Below are 19,018 nucleotides of genomic sequence, written 5' to 3'. Positions count from 1 at the left end.
GGCCTGGGTCCTGTAGCAGTTTGTAGAGACCAGAGATCAGAGTCAGTATGGTGGTTTGGAGCAGATGGATGGAAAGAAAGCTTTGGAGTACAGTGGCGTGGAGGAGACTGCTAGCTGTGTCTGCGGTTAACAGATTAGTATAGAGCCCTAAAAGAATCCCTTGACCCTAAACAGCCTGGAGAAGTAAAGGGGTCTGTGACCCCTCTCCCCACTAACCTTTTCTTTCCCACTTAAGGGTTCATTGGAAGGGAGGCTGAGGCCTAAACCCCCATATAGAGTTTTAAAAAAGAGCCCTACATTGAAGACCTGAAATTGATCACTGGAACCCATGGAAAGGTGGACAGACTTGTCTTCTTATTGATTGCCACATGTGTACAGAGGCACATGTGTTTCCCCACTACCCCAGCAATAATAATTATAATACATAGTGGGCTAGAGAGATCCAGTGATCAAGAGCATGCACTGCTCTTGTTGAGGACTCAAATTCTGTTACCAGCTCCCATGTGGAGTGGCTAACAACTGCCTGTAATTCCAGCTCCAGGGATTTGTTTCTCCTCTGCACATGTGTGCACATATGCATACACAGGTGCAACACACATACATGTAACTAAAATAAATTGTCTTGAATAGCTTTTGTCAACAGGCTAGGGTCATTTGGGAAGAGGAACCTCAATGGAGAAAATGCCTTCATCAGATTGCCTGTAGGCAAGTCTATGGGGCATTTTCTTGATTAATAATTACCTCGGGAGGGCTCAGCTCCCACAGTAAAATGCCACCTCTGGGCAGGTGGTTCTGGGTTGCATAAGAAAGCAAGCTGAGGGGCTAGATAGAGCGCTCAAAGGATAAGAGCATTGGTTACTCTTCCAGAGGTTCTGAGTTCAGTTCCTAGCAACCACATGGTGGCTCACAACCATCTGTACTGGGATCTGATGTCCTCTTCTGGCCTGCAGGTGTACATGCAGACAGAACACTCAAATAAATAAAATAAATAAACACATCTTTAAAAGAATAAGGAAGGAAGAAAAAAAAGAAAGGAAGGAAGGAGGAGGGAGAAGAGAGAGTCATAAGGAGCAAGCCAGTGAGCAACATTCTTTCCTGGTCTCTGCTTCAGTTACTGCTTTGGCTTGTAAGCTGTTAAATGCCCTTCATTTGGCCTAGATTTTGACCTGGGGCCAGGAAATTCCAGATGGAGAACAGGGGTTCCGTTGCTCTCAGGGGCAGCTGGAGCACTTTAGATCAAGGTTGAGGTGTGGAAAAGGTTTTCCATGGAGTGTTACAGTTCAGCTCTTTTAGAATTAGATCACTGCTGGCAGTGGAAACTGGCATTCCAAAGCCTATGGTGATACCAAAGTGTTACAGTGAAGCTGCTTTGCTGAGCACCGCAGAGATGCAGGTGAAAGCCATGCTTGGAGGGCTTGCAGCTGAGACACAGGCCTGGCGAGGCCCAGGCCCAGTGGGCTTGAGGGCAGGCCAGGTGAGAGGCTGCTTGGCAGCGGATGAATGATGAATCTCAGATGACCATGGTGGAAGGCTGATGTATCATCAGGTACTTATAAATCCCTAAATAAAGTACAGTGCTTCATTTTCCATGCAGTGGCATGGTCCTATCACAAGAAGGAGAACATAGTACCTAATTATCCTAGGGGTTGAGGTGGTTGGAAGCCACCCACTACGGATGCAGAGCCAAACCCAGGTCCTCTGCAAGAGCAGTCAGTGCTGTTAATTGCTCATCTGTTTCTTCAGGCCCAGCTCCAAAATTCTACATGTTCTTGCTATTTCACCCTTGAACTAGAATTTGAAACAACTAGCATAGATTACTGTTGAGACTATAACTTTGTAGTGAGGACCTAGGATGTTCTGAGATTTGAAGTGTGCCTCTCACACTCTCCTGGGATTTTCTTTAAAGCACATCTTGACTATTCCCTCTTACTATCTTTCTAGGAATCCAGTAGAAAAAAAAGCCACAAGTGTTAAGCTTGTTGAGAACATATTCTATTCTGTCAAAATGCTGGCCAGAGTTGCCCTTCACATTTAAAAAGGTGCATTTTTGAAATATCATTAGCAAGCAGATAGAGTCTAGGAGGCTAGAAAGTGAGGCTCTTTTAGCCTAGCTTTGTGTTAAAGTTTAAAAGTTACTTGACTGAGTGTGTGTACACACATTGAGCATGCCTGTGCTTACTTATGAGCATATACATGGAGGTCAGTGGACGATCTGCAATGATCTGTCTCTCATTCTACCATGTGGGTTTCAGGGATGGAATTCAGGTGGTTAGGCCGGGCTGCAAGTGCCCTGCCCCCAACACTCTATCTCTACTGAGCTGGTCCTATATTGGGTTTTGCTTTGGTGTGTGAAAGGATCTCCACCTGCCTCTTCCTTGTAGAGTCCTGGGATTACAGGCCTGTGCTACTGCACCCAGCTTGGCAGCTTGGTTGCATTTTTTGTAAAATAATCTAGTGTATCTCTGTACTGCAGTCACTGAAATCCAAGGTGGGAACTTGTCAAGGAAAAATTTAAAAGACATCTTAACACCTGTTCTTTCTTTTTTTTTTTTAATTTATTTTTCATGCATATATATATATATATATGAGTGTTTTGCCGGTATATAGGTATGTGTATCAGATTTCTTGGAACTGGAGTTACAGATGGTAGTGAGCCTGTATGTGGGTGGGTGCTGGGAACCAAACCTAAGTCCTGTGGTAAAGCAGCCGGTTCTCTTATGCTTTTCTTTCAGTACTGTCATATGTTCTATGAGGAGATGGTAAAAAATTAAACCATCAGTAAGTGGGCTAATAATGTATTACACAACTTAGGGAAGGGTATAGATTTGTGGAAGAATCCATCAGCTTAGAAAGTTACCTAGAAAGAGCCACCTGCCTCTAGTTGCTCCTGAGAGTAGAAGGCTGTGTGGCACATCCATGAACTTGTAGGATTTCACCTCCCAATGCATATAAGCAGTGTTTACTCATGTTGTTGCTAAGTAGATGAACTGACATCTTTAGCAATGGAAGCTTAATTTCTATCAGCATAGTATCCCAGGAATGTTATGGCATTTTATGTGTTGATGATAGAGAGTACAAACAGAGTAACCTAACTAACACCTTTCATTTTTTTACCCTTTGCCCTTCCTACCTGGTTGATTGATTGAGCCAGGGTCTTACGTAGCCCAGGCTGGCTTGAACTTCACTGGTTAGCTGAGGATGACCTCAAACTTGTGATGCTTCTTCCTCTATCTCCCAAGTACTGGGCCTACAGGTATGTACCACCATTGCTCCATTTTGTGTAGTGTTGGAGTTCCAGCCCAGGACCCCATGCATTCTAGACAAGCACTCTGCTACCTGAGCACCTCAAGGCAGCCTTTCCTGTTTCCTAAAAAAGTATAGCATCCACTTGTATCTACCTAGCCACTAGCAACGGTCTATGGACAGATCTAGAATTTTTTAAAATGGTTTTTGGCATATCTGTTTAAGTATTTTCTTTCCTAAACCACTCATTTGGTTTTTCACTATTAAAAGATTATTCAAATTGCTTAGCTAGAAAACTCTCCGTGCTGTTGTGAGTCATGTTATGGAGACAGCAGGAGGAAGCCAGCTGTGCCCTTTCCCTTATCTGTGACCTGGCAGGCAGCAGACACTACCTTACTCCCCCTTGCATGTTTGGAGAGCTTGATAGTGCCCAGGCACACTTCTGACCGATAACTCGCCCTGGAGCCCCCTCCCTTCTAGCATCAGGATCTTCCTTCTTGCAGGTGAGCTCCAGTTACTTCAGAAACAGGAGATTTGAATTCTTTCGGGAATTGATAATGCAGGTTGGGAAGGGTAGCAAGGGTTGGCTATTTGATGCTTCTGCATAGACAGCTAGGTGCCTGCTCAGATTTAGTATCAGACTCACTCCCTTAACTGCAAGACTAACACTTCTCTTTACTCTGGCTCGAGAGATGCTTACACAAATAGAAAGATACTAGTGTCACCCCAGTGAGGTATAGGGGCTCCATCCCTTGGTAGAATTCCTGTTTTAAAGTGAGCCTGGTGGTGTATGACCATAAGCTCAGCACTCAGAAGGTTAGAATTTCAGACTGGAGACCAGCCTGGCCTACATGAGCTCTGTCTCGAATAAAAATAAAATTCTTGTTTGCATATCAGTATTAAAGGAAACAAGTCAAATGGATCACTCTTTCTGTAGACTAGGAAGCAAGGTATTCATTGACCCACCCACACATTTTGGAGGGACAAGGTGACTTCGTGCTATTTCCACTCTCCTGGATTTGTAACATGAAAGCATTCTTCTGTATTACCAAACTAGTCATGCTAACCAGAAGAACTACCAGTCTCTTACTAAGAGACCTAATTAATGATCTAGGGACAAAGGACAGTGTGCTGTAAGGGCCACGGGATCAATGTCAGAGCAGCCTGGGTGTGCACAGTGGGCATCGGGGAGTGTGTCCTGCTGCAGCCTTATTAGCCTTTTTTTTTTTTTTAAATCAGATTATTATTTTTTTCTTGTGATGAAATAATCTTACTCACTTGAGGACCCTGTTCACATCTTAGATTGTTTGAGGACTTAAAGAATGAATTCATCTAAGAACGCCAATGTGTAAAGCTTATAAGGACATAAGAGGTTTCATGTAGTTCCTGTTTCACTATATGGGCTCTTGGGTAGCATTAACACCCTGAGAAAGAAAACCAAAATAGCTGGCACACACCTGTGATCCCAGCACCCAGGAGGCAGAGGCAAGTGGATCTCTGTGAATTTGAGAGCAGCCTGCTCTACAAAGTGAGTAGGATAGCCAAGGCTGCACAAAGAAAGCCTGTCTTGAAAAACAAACAAAACAACAACAAAACAAGAAAAGAAAAGAAAACCAAAATAGGTGCCTTGGACCTCCCAGAAGTAAATCTTTGAGTCTGCATTTGACCGTGTAGACAAGAAAGCACAACAGCTGTGCTGTAAAACTCAGCAAAGCCAAAGCTAGAGGAACTACATGAACTTTTTCTCTTATTGTTTAGTGTGTGTGTGTGTGTGTGTGTGTGTGTGTGTGTGTGTTTAGGTCAGAGGACAACCAGGAATCAGTTTTCTCTTCCTGCCATATAGGTCCTGGGGTGTAGGGGCCTGGCAGTGAGTGCCTATATCTGCTGAGCCATCTTGTTGACCCCGAAATAGTGTTTTGTTTTTTTTTAAATAACATGCTATTTCTACAGAAATTCTTTTTTTTAAGACTATTTTTTAAAAATATTTATTTTCTTAATATGAGTGTTTTGCCTGCACATATGTCTGTACTGTATGTATGCCTAGTGCCTGAGGAAGTGGTGAGCTTTCATGTGGGAACTGGGAGTCAAACCTGGGTCCTTTGTAAGAACAATGAGTGCTCTTAACTACTGAGCCAACTCTCTAGCCCCTTCTACAGAAATTCTTATTGTCTTAATTTTTTGGGGGTATATGATACAGATATCATGTTTATTCTTTCTTTCTTTCTTTCTTTCTTTCTTTCTTTCTTTCTTTCTTTCTTTTCTTCCTTCTTTCCTTTCTTCCTTTCCCTTCTTTCCTTCTTTCTCTCTCTTTCATTCCTTCCTTCCTTTCCCTTTCCTTCCTTCCTTTTCTTCGTTCCTTCCTTTTCTTTCATCCTTTCCTTTCTTCCTTTTCCTTCCTTCCTTCCTTCCTTCCTTCCTTCCTTCCTTCCTTCCTTCTTCCTTTCTTTCTTGAAACAGGTCTCTCGGGCTGGCCTTGAACTCAGAGATCCACTTACCTCTGCCTCCCAAGTGCTAGGATTAAAGGCATGCACCACTATGCCTGATTTATACAAAAATATTTTTTGTACAAATTTTTATACAAAAATAAAAAGTACTATATTCTACTATATTCTTACTCCCAGTAACCTTTCCCAAAATACAGCAAGTTTTAGAAACATAAAATTATTCAAGGTATTTCCAACCTTCCTTATTGCATCTCTGGAATTAAGCAGAAAGTAACACACTCAAACGTTCTCCTTTGCCAGAAATAAAATCCTCCCACACCTGCTCACCTGTTTTCACTCCACAACATCCAGGCGTTGTCTAGGAAAAGGTTGAAAGGAAGAATAATGTATTTCCTGCTGACCACCATATTTGTACCATCATAGTGACATTTGGGCCAATTTCTTTTGCCATCTGTTCTCAGCATGCATAAATTGAGACTTATAAATCAACAAATAAAGGAGAGCTATGTGTTTTCCTCTGACTTAGTCCTCAGAAGCAGGGTTTCTGTTTGCCAGTTAGACTACTAGAAAGTGACTTGACATGGAGATGTCATAAGCAGGACTTTAACGTTACTTTGCAGTCTTTTTGTGTGTGTGGTTTTTGTTTGTTGTTTGTTTTGTTTTTGTTGTTTTGGTTTTTTCGAGACAGTGTTTCTTAGTATATCCCTGGCTGTCCTAGAACTCACTCTGTAGAACAGGTTGGCCTTACAGAGATCTGCCTGCCTCTGCCTCCCAAGTGCTGGGATTAAAGCTGTGTGCTACCACTACCCTGCTTCTCCATGTGTAATTTTTAAAGAAACTGAACATTTTATTTTGTTTCATTCTGTACATAATTTGCCGTTATCATAGTCTAGTGATTTTCCCATGATAGCTTCCTCTGTATCTATCTACCTACCTACCTACCTACCTACCTACCTACCTATCTTGGTTTTTCGAGACAGGGTTTCTCTTTGTAGTGTTGGCTGTTCTGGCACTCACTCTGTAAATCAGGTTGGCCTTGAACTCACAGAGGTCCACCTGCTTCTGCTTCTCAAGTGTTGGGATTAAAGTTGTGTACCACAACTGCCTGGTGTTGACATTTTTTACCCTGTATCTTTCTCTCTCTTCTATATATATCAATACCCATTACACACACACACACACACACACACACACACACACACACACACACACAATGTTTTATATAAAACATCTATGTGTACTTTTTTTTTATACTAGCAACAAGATTTTGCTCTACATGTTGTTTTAGTGAGTCTGGCTTACAGTTCTATTGGGCACATCAGGTATATCACAGAGACCAGATCATCTCTTGAGTTAAAGAATTTTATTTGTTCCAATCCTTTTTTTCTCTGCCATAGTAATTTGACTAAATATTAAATTTATTAAGTTTTTAAAGATCTACTTATTTTTATGAGTGTTTTGCCTACATGTGTGTCTGTGTAGCATGTGCATGCCTAGTGTCTCTGAGGACTAAGAGATGGTGTCAGATCCCCTGGAACAGGAGTTACAGGCAATGATGAACTGTCATGTAGGAATTGAATCTAGATCTTCTGGAAGAGCAGCCAGTTCTTTGGGGGTTGAGCCATCTCTCGAACCTTCAAAAATAAAATTTTTAAAATGTTTTTGTACCTGAAGTTAGAATGCTTGGTCTTTAAAAATATTCAACTTTTATAAAGATTGACCACATCTCAGTGTTTATTCCATGGCCCATCATGTCTGTGGCGAAACTAGGAAGAGAGCTGTTTCTGGGTGTGGGGCTCAAACAGAGCATTCTATATCTTGTTCTATCACATGTCATTCACATAAATGGAATGAGTTTATAGGTTCATCTGGCAAGCAGTTGGCATGAGAGCAAACACAGCTTGGGACAACATATTGTCCTTATGTTGTAAGCCAGCAGTCCTCACCACCTGTCATGGGCTCTGCTTGGAGCATCACTGCTTTAGGGACCAGAGTGTGAGATCTTTCTCCTCAATCTATTGGCATGAAAGGAAGCTTGTGAAGCACAGATCCACACTTAGAGACCAGTGTGTGCTCCGTGAGCAGTGATACTTAGCAGGAGGGAACAGAAATGCAAGCTGGTTCCTGAACTTTACTTACTTTGTTCCCCATTCCAGACTCTTGGTTTTTTTTTTTCTTATTTATTATTATTATTATTATTGAGACAGTTTTTGTTTTGTTTAGTTTATTTTTTTTTAATATAGCCTTAGCTATCCTAGATCTACTATGTAGACCAGGCTGCTCTCAAACTCAAAAAGATCCACTGGCCTCTCTGCCTCCTGAGTGCTGGGATTAAAGGTGTGTGCCACAATACCCAGCTTTCTAGGTTTTCTTTTCTCTCTCTCTCTCTCTCTCTCTCTCTCTCTCTCTCTCTCTCTCTCTTTCTCTTTAATCCCCTTGAGTCTGGCAGGGTTTTTTTTATATAGTTCAGGCTAGCCTGAATCTCTTGATCCTCTCCTGCCTCAGCTTTCTGAGTGTTAGGATCACCTGGCCATCTCAGAAATGTATATTTTCTAAAATAAATTAATGTATTTGTGGAAAAAGAAACTAAATATGAGGTTGTAATTCAATATTAGTTCTCTTGTAGACATATAAATGTATATCTTATATAGCAAGTGTATGTGTTTATGGGGGGGAAAAACTAAGGTCTGAAAACTTGGGGCCCATAGGGATTGTAAACTGTAGTCAGAATGCTGAATTCTACTTACAATAGAGTTTGTTTAGCATTGCAGTGGTTTTTTAAAAAGACTTGTAATTGAGTACTTTACAAGAGACAGGCATTTTCTGGTTGGCCATGGCCATCCCTTCATACAGATACACGAAATACTTAGAATTAACTGGTAGGCTATTTTTGTTGGGAAAGTGCATATTTAGGAATTAAAAAAAAAAAAATCCATGTTTCTCCCTCTCCCCCTTTTCGTTTTTTTTGAGGCAAGGTTTCTCTGTGTAACCTTGGCAGTCCTAGAACTCACTTTTTAGACCAGGCTGGCAGTTTCGGGTGTTGGTCCTTGCCTTCTACTTTGTGTGAAACAGGATCTCTCGTTTGCCACTGTGTACACCAGGCTAGTTGTTCCACAAATCTGGGATGCTCTTGTCTCTGCTTCCTGTCTCACTGTAGGAGAGCTGAGTTTACAGGACTTCACACCGACTTCTAGAATCTTCACCTGCATTCTAGAATCTGAACTCAGTTCCCCATGCAAGCACTTGACATTCTGAACCATCTCCCCACTTTTTTCCTCCCTCTCCTTTTAATTTTAGGCAGGGTCTTGCTGTGTAATTCTGGCTATCCTGATACTCTTTATATGGCCCATGCTGTCCTCAAACTTGTAGCAGTCCTCTGCTTCAGCTACCATAGTGCTGGAATTACAAATGAGCACTTCTATGTGTGGCTTTCCTAGGAACACTTGAGCCTTACTCCCAAGAACATTCAGGAAAAGACTGCTGTTTGTGTTTTGTTCTTTATAGCATCTTACAAAAATGTTACATGGTGCCAGCAAGGTGGTTCAGCAGGGTAAAGGCATTTGCTACCAAGCCTGACCAAGCTGAGTCCCATCTTCAGGACCTGTGTGGTGGAGGTCAAGAACCCACTCCTACAAGTTGTCCTCTGACAGCCACATGAGTATCGCAGCATGAACCTTCTCACTACATACAATAAGTACGTAAGCACAGTATTGTTTCTTTATTTAAAATGTGTAAGTTTATTTATGTGTATAAGTTTTGTCTGCAAGTATGTCTGTGTATCACATGCATGCCTGAGCCCACACAGAGGGCACCAGATTCCTGGAACTGAAGCTATAGACACTTATGACCCCCTGTGTCGGTGCCAGAAACAGAACCTGGTCCTCTGCAAGAACAAGTGCTTTTCACCATTGAGCCAGCTCTGCAGCCCTCACTTTTTTATTAAAAAATTTTTGGTGAGGGGAGATAGGGTCTTCTATTATGCAGCCTTCACTGGCCTGGAACACACAGAGTTCTGCTTCCTGATTGCTGGGATTATAGGTGTACCCCACTGTGCCTGGCTGAATATTTGTGTGTATTCATTCTGTATCATTTCTCAACAAATAGTTTATAACTCAGAAGTAAAGCTGAAAGCAGCATTAAGAAGATACATTTTGTCTGGGGGTGGTGACTGAGAGGGTAAAACACACACACACACACACACATACACACACATAAACACAAAGAAGATGAGGGCTGCATGACTCAGAAATTAAGAGTCCTTGCTGCCTACTCTTGCAGGTGACTTGCATTTGGTTCCTAGCACCCACATGCCTTACAACTTATGCAACTTTAGGTCCAGGAAATCCAGTGTTCTTTTCTTGCTTCTGTAGGTATCCCACATAGGTGGTGCACATACATACATGGCTCAGTGGTTAAAAGCACTTGCTGTTCTTGCAGCAGACTTGGGTTTGATTTCTATCACCCACATGACAGTTAATTGCTGGCTATACCTCTAGTTCCATGGGGTCTGGCACTAGGCACACACATGGTACATATACATAGGTGCAGACGAAACACCCATGCGCATAAAAAACCAGAAATACAGAAATCTTTGGGTCTGGAGAGATGGCTCAGCATTTAGGAGCACTTGCTGCTCTTGCATGGTACCAGGTTTGATTCCCAGCATCCACATGATGGCTCATAACCATCTGTAACTCCGGCTCCAGGAGGCCTGAATACTCTTTCTGGCCTTTGTGGGCACTGTAGGCATGTGGCATACAGGCAAATGTGCAGACAAACACACACAAAATAAAAATTAATATTTTTATAAAGAAGAGGCATTTTGTGTATTTTACTCTTACTAATTTATGAAACTTTTAAAAAACTTAAATTATTTTAGTTTTTATTGTGTATGTGCTTGTATGTACATGTGGAGGTTAAAGAACAGCTTTTGAGAGTCGATTCTTTCCCCTCGTGTTGGGTTTTGGGGATCAAACACAGGGTGTCAGCCTTGGTGGCAGGTACATTTATCCACTGAGTCATCTTGCCAGCCTGTAATTGATAAAATTTTTAGAAACGTGAAGTTACACTTCCAGAAAAGACCATATAAGCTGATTCTTTCTCTGATGGCAGATAGGAGAGAGCCAGTAGTTGATCGGGAACTGACAGTGAGGCTACAGGTCCTGAGTCAGTGTGCACTTTCCGAGGCTGGAAGGAGACGTCCGCCCTTGGGCTACTGGTAGTACTGTTATTTTATGTGAGCAATGTTTGATGTGTCACTTTCACAAGTTTCTTGATTTTTCCCTAGTTTTGCAAAGAAGGGAATTGAAGAAGACCTAAGGAATATATACATTGGTTCTTTTGGTGGTTTCTCCTTGAGCATCTTGCTCATGCCCCTTCCTCCTCCAACAGCATTAAGTCTCAGCTAGGAAAGGTACATTTAATTTTAGCTAGTTGGTTAGTTTTTCTGAACATTTGTTCTTTGCAGACTGAAGTGACAGATGAATTGGAATTAAAGTGAACTCTTTCAATTGAGAAGACATAGCCAGTGAAGTGATAGACAGGTTTCCCGGCAGTTTTTGCTAGGCACAGCTGTGAGTAGAAATTGAGTCAGGCACAAACCCATGATGAAGCAGGCAGTGTTTATCCTGTTTCTTAGAGGTCCTTAGTGGGGTGCCATGGTTGTCAGGGATTTTTACTGAGTCATGTTCTTGCCCAACACAGCCCAGAAGTTAGAAGACATGGGTGTAGATGCACTTACTCTCTGATTTGATAATCAGCTGTGGATGGTGCTCATTTTGGGTCCCTAGTTCAAGTTAGAGCTTGTCTCAAAGAGAGTGTGGGGCTGGTGTGCATTTGGAAGGGTGTCTAGTTGTGTCCATTGCTCTTCTGTTATTTTGGGTTGGGGAGGGGGAAGATGTGTCTACTGCTAGGTACCACTGTTAGTCCTTTGCTCATTCTTTGCCTATCAAGTATTGGTGCCTGACATGTTCTCTGGTACCTAAGAGATGATCTAGTACAAAGTGGACTAAATGATAAGATTTAGTGACAGAATGTGAGATGATTTTGAATAATCTTTTGCAATAATATTAGTAGTTGCCGTTGAGTGGCTGCCTTGTGCCAGGCGCTGTGCATTAGGATTGAAACATTCCAAACAGCTTTCGGAGTAGGAGACATAAAGATGAACAAATCTGGGATGTCATCCTCGAGGACCTCAGAAGCTATCCAGATCCTCTGGTAGCTAACAGTTGTGTCTACCTCTTATGTGTAAATTCAGCATGTAGTTAGCATGTCTCCTGTGTGAGAGTCTGAGGAGTGAGCAGTTTCACAGAGGTATTGTGTGTCTTCTGGGAAGCTGTCTCACCATGCTTTATGTGGGGTGGCAGCAGATGGCCTTGTGTGCACAGTCTCAGGTGGTGACTACAGAGCAGGGCTTCCGACCTCAGCACTGCTGATGCTGAGCCAGCTTGTTTTGGTTGTAGGGTTGCCCTGTACATTGGGAGATGTTTACTCAGTTGATGCTCTGTCTGTTACCTGCCAGTAGCACCTCTGACTTTATGATAACCAGAAGTGGCTGTCCCTAGGCCTGGCCACCTAACTCCTTAGCAGCAGTCTCCCTTACCCCTCCATTCTTCTGGAGGCTCTACTCTTCCTCAAGTAGCTGGTTAACCCTTTCTAGAGGCAGAGAGATCACAGCAATGCCCCAACTGTGGCTTGTACTTCAGTTCTTGGGCTCTTTATATTGTATGTTGGACATATTCTCATTATATATGATAGAGCTATGTCTCTAGAGTAACCATTAAATTCTTCTCAGCAGTGAACTTGGTGACCATATTCTGCTTTCCAGGCTGGGATAATAGCTAGTATTTTTATTTTAATTGATTAATTAATTATTTTTGGGTTTCTTTTTTTTTTTTTTTTTTTTCAAGACAGTGTTTCTCTGTGTAACTCTGGCTGTCCTGGACTGGCTTTGTAGCTTAGATTGGCCTTGAACTCACAGAGATCTACCTGCTTCTGCCTCCTGAGCACTGGTACTAAAGGTGTGTGTCACCACACTCAGGCCCATGTTTTTATTATCATATACCACAAAGAGTGGTATACATTTAAATGTGACATATACACATTCTTTGTGTTTTATTCATTTGTTATGCATACACAGTATCATAGTGTGTGTATGTTTGGATTTTTTTTTAACATTTTTATTTATTTTTATGTGTACGAATGCACTGCTTTCACAATATACCAGATCTCATTATAGATGGTTGTGAGCCACCATGTGGGTGCTGGGAATTGAATTCAGGACCTCTGGAAGAGCAGCCAGTGCTCTTAACCTCTGAGCCATTTCTCCAGCCCTTGGATTTTCTTCTTTCTTTCTTTTTCTTTTTCTTTTTCTTTTCTTTTTCTTTTTCTTTTTCTTTTTCTTTTTCTTTTTCTTTTTCTTTTCTTTTTCTTTTTCTTTTCTTTTTCTTTTTCTTTTTCTTTTTCTTTTTCTTTTACTTTTTCTTTCTTTTTTTTGGACAGACACATTTATTCCCAAAGCTGTAAAACCATTAGCTCCTTTCCAGCACCCAGCCAAAACCAGCCTGACTGCAATACCCTGCCCAGGCCTATAGCACTGAACTTGGGAGTCCCAGGGCATCCATCCATGAGTTGTATGTACATATACATGGATCAGAGTCCTAGGTGGCACCTGGAGGTGGCCCAGAGGCAGTGGGTTTCATGAGGGTGACCTGTCATGACCTCCAGAGGTAGGCAGTCTTTTGCAGCAAAGTCAGAGTTTGGTGGTCAAAACGGGGCTGATAGGGCCATACTTCCGGTGGTGGAGGGCAAAGGTCACAGTGTTGTGGACAGAGCAAAGAGATGCTGCTTAGTGATAGACTCATCAAAGAAGTTTCCAGCCTCAAGCTGGGTAACCACAGGACTGTAACAGGCTGTGAGGTACACTTCCACTTCAATCTCCTGGAAGTTCTGGAAAAAACTTGGATTTTCTTTTGAAGAAAAAAATGCTTTTTTTTTTTTTTTTTGAGGTCCTATTTTACATTTAAAGAAGTAGCGTCAGGTGTGGTGGTGCATACCTTTAATCCCAGCACTTGGGAGGTAGACGCAGATTTTGATCTCTGATTTTGAGGCCAGTCTGGTCTACAGAATGAGTTCCAGGCCAGCCATATCTACAAAGTGACCCTGTCTCAAAACAGCAACAAAGATGTCCTCACCAGTGCCTTTAGAATTCCCATGTTCTCTACAGTACAGCCCTCCCTCTTCCTCAGAAACGTTGTCTTGAAGTTTCTCTTTCTTCTTTTTTTCTTTTGTTTCTTTGTGTTATGCAAAACCCCAGATAACAAAGAGCCGTGTTTTTGTGTATTTCTGAGGATTCATTGTATAAAGCTGTTTTTGGCTTTATTTGTTATGATCCTTCCACGTTGTGCACTTGCGTTATTTTCAGTGCTGTGTGTCTCTGCTTGCATGACTTAGAACACTGTGTCTGGTATCATCAACATCAGGGCTGTGACTGCTCTTATGCTTGTGAGCTGACTCCCTGCACAAGTGTTTGTGGGAGAAGTCACTTAGGAGTAAACCGTGGCTGAATATTGCATGCTGAACAGTGACCCCTTAAGATAAAAGGTTCAACCCTGGGTCACAGGCCTGCAATCTCAGCTACTTGAAAGGGAGAGACATGATTGCAAGTTCAAGGGTTGCAGAGTAGGTTCAAGTCGAGCCTAGGCAACTTGGTGAAATCTACCTTCCCCTCCCACCTTTCTTCTTACTATTATTGAAAAATTCTTGCAGGCAGCCCAGGTTGGTTTTGAACTTGCTTTGTGGCCAAGGCTGGCATTAAACTCTTGATTCTCCTGCCTCCATCTCTCAAGTACAGGAATTATATGTATGTCTCATTTATGCCTGGCTCCCAGGCCCTGTCTCTAAATAAAAATGAATAAAAGGGGTTTGGGTTACAGCTTAGTGGTAGATTGCTGACCTGGCCAGTGTGAAGCTCTAGGTTCCATCCTGAGTTCCTGAGTACTAGGGGAAAGACCCTGGTTCTTGGAGCCTGTAACTGAATTTCTTTATAAGGAAAAAAGGAGTCTTTGCAGCTGCAGAAGGCTGCTTACAGTCAGGGGTGCTTACAAGAGAGGCAGAGCTAGACTACCTTCCAAGAGAAGTGAGGCAGAGATTGAAGGGTGCAGCCACCAGCCGGGGAATGCTGGCTGCTAAGGAAGCTAGAGGAGGTAAGAAACAAACTTTTGCTTGGAGCTGCTGGTGGATACATAGATGTTAGTCCCAGGAAAGAGATTTGGGACTGTAACCTCCAGAACTGTACAGGAATATCTGCTGTCTAAATATTTGTGCTGACTTGTTAGAGCAGCTACAAAGAAATCATTTTCTTTCTTTTTAAACTTTTGTAACAGGGCCTCAATATGTAACTCTGCTGGTCTGTAACTTGTTATGTAGAACAGACTGGCCTTGAATTCCAAAGATTCCCTTGTCTTCTGCCTCCCAAGTACTACAGCTTTATTTATGTATATTTTATTTTATATTTTATTTTATGTGCTTTGGTGTTTTGCCTGTAAAAGTGTTGGATCCTCTGGAACTGGATGGATTTACAGATAGTTGTGAACTGCCATGTGGATGCTGGGATTTGAACCTCAGTCCTCTGGAAGAGCAGAGCTCTTAACCCTGGGCCATCTCTCCAGCCTCAGCTTTTATATTTTATCAGGAGGATATTTCAGTAAACAACTGTGCAGAGCTCATAGAAATCATTGTTGCTGTTGAGTTTTTTGGGAAGATGTTTCACCCTGTAGGATCAGGCTGTCTTGGGACTTCAGGTGTGGGTCACTATGCCTAGTTTAAACTTATTTGATATGTGTCCGTTCATTAGTTACTGTCCTTATTGTTTTGGCAAAAGTATCCTTTTTTTTCAAATGGGCTATTTTTTCTCTCTCTCTCTGTGTCTCTTTGGTGTTAAGGATGGAGCATAGGGTTTTGCTCTAGCCAAGTGCTCTGTCATTGAACTGTACTCCCACCCCTGCACTAGTTTTTTTCCAAAGAAATATACAAATGGCCAGTACACCCAAGAAAAGATGTTCAACATCATTAGTGGGATCAAACCATGGGAGATGCCACAGCCATTGGCTAGCATGGCTCTGGTGAAAAGAGGTAGAGATAGCAGGAGTTAACTGTTGTGTGGGGAAGTTGGAATACTCATACACTGTGCAGTATGAAATGGTGTGTTGAAATGATGGCTATCTTAGACAGTAGTTTAGTAGGTCCTCCAGATGGTGGCGTGATCTTAGGGGTTATAGCATTGTGAATAAAAGCATGTTTACACCACCTGGACATGGATAGTCATGGCAGCGTTCTTCATTAGCACTAACATGGCCATCCACTGATGAAAGAGTAAATGAATAGACATGGGTTAGTACAGGATAAGGGAGTGAGAGCTGATGCATTACAACAGCATGACTCAAAAACAGATGCTAAGCGAGACAGGCCAGCCACAAAAAAAAAAAAAAAAAAAAAACCAAAAAACAACAACAACAACAACAAAAAACATGCTTAGTAGATTCCATTTAGATGAAATGTCAAGAACAAACAACTCTATAGAGATTAAAATAGGGTTTTCCAGGGCTGGGTCATTTGCAAAATGGAGAATGATTATATTTCGTTCATGGTTTCTTGGGGGAGAGGTGATGAAATGCTCTACAATGTGAATAATCTAAAAGTCACTGGGGAAAAAAACCACTTTATAGTGGATGGATTTTATGATAGATAAGTTATATTACAGTAATAAAGCAGGTTAACAAAGGTTGTGTTATTTTAAAAAAAAATTGCCTTGCAAGCCATTGTAAATACAGATCCCAGCTTGACCTTCCCAGCTGACCTGAGAAGATGTCTCTGTACCTGGGGCTTCTGTGAAGCAGGTCCACCAAGGACTTGGAGGCAAACTGTGCATTTGTAGCCAAGGTCTTCTTTGTGCTGTGCCCTCACTAACTTTCTGTTCCTGAGTCAGGGCAGTGGAGACTCTGTCTTCCTCTTCCACACAATAGCCTTTCCGTTTCATGAAGGCAGCTCTCTCATCTCATTTTTTTTTTTTTTTGTAGGCCATGCACCCCACTTCTCTGCTCATTTCTCCTGTGACATGTTTTCCATATTAGTTGTGTCATCTTCCTCCACACACTATAGTTTCTTAGGAGCCTCTTAAACTGTGCTGCTTGAAACGAAACAATACAGTCCAGCTGTAGGTTATCTACTATGACGTATAAATGAGGCCATTTACCTGCCTTGGCTCTGTACTGAAATTCTGGTGCAGTTGAAGATTACATCCGTTTTTTTCTTTGTTTGTTTTGAAGGGGAGGTGATTGTTTTGAAATAGGGTCACTCTAGTAGCCCTTGAGCTCACTCTGTAGCCAAACCTGACTTTGACCTTTTGATCCTGTTACCTCAATCTCCCCACTGCTGTGCTTATAGGCGTGCACCATGCCTGGTATGGCTGGGATCCCTTACTATTGTCAAAGTCCTCTGTCAGCAGCAGCTATTTATAGGATGACTGGGAAAATTAGGTGCCAGAGGAAGCTTTACCCAAAAGCCAAAGCTGAATGATCTAATGGCAAGTAAGGCTCCTTCCAGTTTTGGTACCAATTAAAGGCTAAATTAATGAAGTAAGTTGAAATTTAATAGCACAGATACCGGTTAGGGGAAGGCCCTTTTGAAAAATAGGAGCTGTTGGAAGAGAGTTTGAGTGAATATGTTTCCAAGATGAAATAAAGCTTTGCAGCATGAGGGTTGAATTTAATTGATAAGATCCAGTCCTGATTTAGGCTTCCCTACCAGAGATGGAATTCCACCCTTCCATTTACTATTCAGTCACTTGGTTCACAGGTCTTTCTGGTCTCTTTTGAACTTCTGAGTACAGTTCCATTTGGCATGATTATTACCTTCACTGCGTGAACAATGGTAGAAGAATCAGCAAAATGGATTAAGAATTTAATTTGTGGAAGTTAAAAACTTAAAACTGCTTAAAAACTGTGTGAGGCTGTAAGCCCATCAGTTTATCTTTGAGCAGGTGGATGTGTTCACCCAATGAACTGACTTGGTCGATGTGCCGCAATGGGGACACCGTGCATAAAGTAATGGGGCTTCTCTCCCTGGTGCTGGAGTGAGCCTTAGTTGTAACTCATTTCTTTCCAGAGGCTCTTTCCAGAGACTCTACAACTATGGTGTTTATTAATGGTTTACGGCACCCAGCATCTATGGTGGGTTTTCCCATTTTACTTCCTACCCTTACTCCAAAGCAGGAACACAGTCAGCCCCGTGCAGTAGATGGGAGCTAGAACATTTCCTACGGTGCTGGAGCTGTCTCCTAAGTTTGCAGTTTGTCAATCTGTCACTGTGTTTGACTACCAGTCATTTAAAAATATCAAGATGGCGTCGCTCGCGCCCCTGAAGAAGAAGCTCATGGAGGTGAAACTCGGGGAGCTGCCACGCTGGCTCCTGTTGCGGGACTTCAGCCCTGGCGGCATCGCGGGTGCCTGTCGGAGAGGTTATGACCGGTATTACAAGAACAACAGCATCTCGGGGATCACCACGGTGCTGGCCACTTAAGTGGTGTTCAGCTACTGCCTGTCCAGCTCAAGCACGGGCTGGCAGAAGTACCACTGAGGAGGGGTCGCTGTGGAGGGCGCCGCATGCCGGAGCATGGCTGTCGGTTCCACCGAGAACTCGTCCATGTTTGAGGGTAGTGCCCAATAAAAGCTGACAAGCTGACTGTTTATATATATATATATATAAAATCTCGTAAATTTTTTGTTTGTTTTAAAAAAAAAAATCAGCTCTTGGGGTTGGAGAGATGGCCCAGCGGTTAAGAGCACTGGCTAGTCTTCCAGAGGACCCAGGTTCAATTCCTAGCACCCACATGCTCACAACTGTCCCTGACTCTAGATCTAACGGCGCTGACACCCTCATACCAGTGCACATAAATAAAATTTAAAAAAATCATATCTGTGTGTGTGTATGTGTATGTGTGTGTGTGTGTGTGTGTGTGTGTGTAGATGCATGCAGTTGCTCATGGAAGCTGGAGAGAGTCCAGTTGTCTGGAACTGGAGTTACAGGCAAGTGTGAGTCATTTGATGTGAATGCTGGAGACCAAACTTGGTCTTGACTGAAAACAGTGAGTACTTTCCTACTGAGCCATTTCTCCAGCCCAGTTTGTTTATTTTATTTTTTTGAGAAAGGTTGGCCACACTCTTAACTATGTTGCCAATGATCCTTGAATTTCTGAATCCTTCTTTCTGTACCCCAGTGATGGGTCACATGTATGAATTACCATACCCAGAAATGTAATTTTTCTTCTCTTTTTT

The 19,018-nt window shown here is 42.3% G+C and overlaps 2 protein-coding genes across 8 annotated transcripts in view; both read left to right on the top strand.

Moving 5' to 3' along the window:
- Positions 1-19,018, top strand: part of Hectd4 (HECT domain E3 ubiquitin protein ligase 4) — a 151,382-nt gene that overhangs the window by 12,336 nt on the left and 120,028 nt on the right. The gene's annotated exons all lie outside the window — the stretch shown is intronic.
- On the top strand, positions 18,084-18,333 carry LOC110546371 (ATP synthase subunit f, mitochondrial-like). The gene has a single exon (XM_060381293.1). It carries the CDS (start codon positions 18,084-18,086, stop codon positions 18,261-18,263), a length of 180 nt encoding a protein of 59 aa, XP_060237276.1. The 3' UTR covers positions 18,264-18,333.

Source organism: Meriones unguiculatus, chromosome 4, assembly GCF_030254825.1.
Source record: "Meriones unguiculatus strain TT.TT164.6M chromosome 4, Bangor_MerUng_6.1, whole genome shotgun sequence".
In the NCBI taxonomy this organism is placed as follows: domain Eukaryota; kingdom Metazoa; phylum Chordata; class Mammalia; order Rodentia; family Muridae; genus Meriones; species Meriones unguiculatus.
Note: the sequence above shows the minus strand (reverse complement) of the source record. Positions and strands in the feature narration are given on the sequence as shown.

What these genes read in the sequence shown, in the direction of transcription:
- LOC110546371 (XM_060381293.1), top strand. Translation starts at nt 18,084, where the DNA reads ATGGCGTCGCTCGCGCCCCTGAAGAAGAAGCTCATGGAGGTGAAACTC.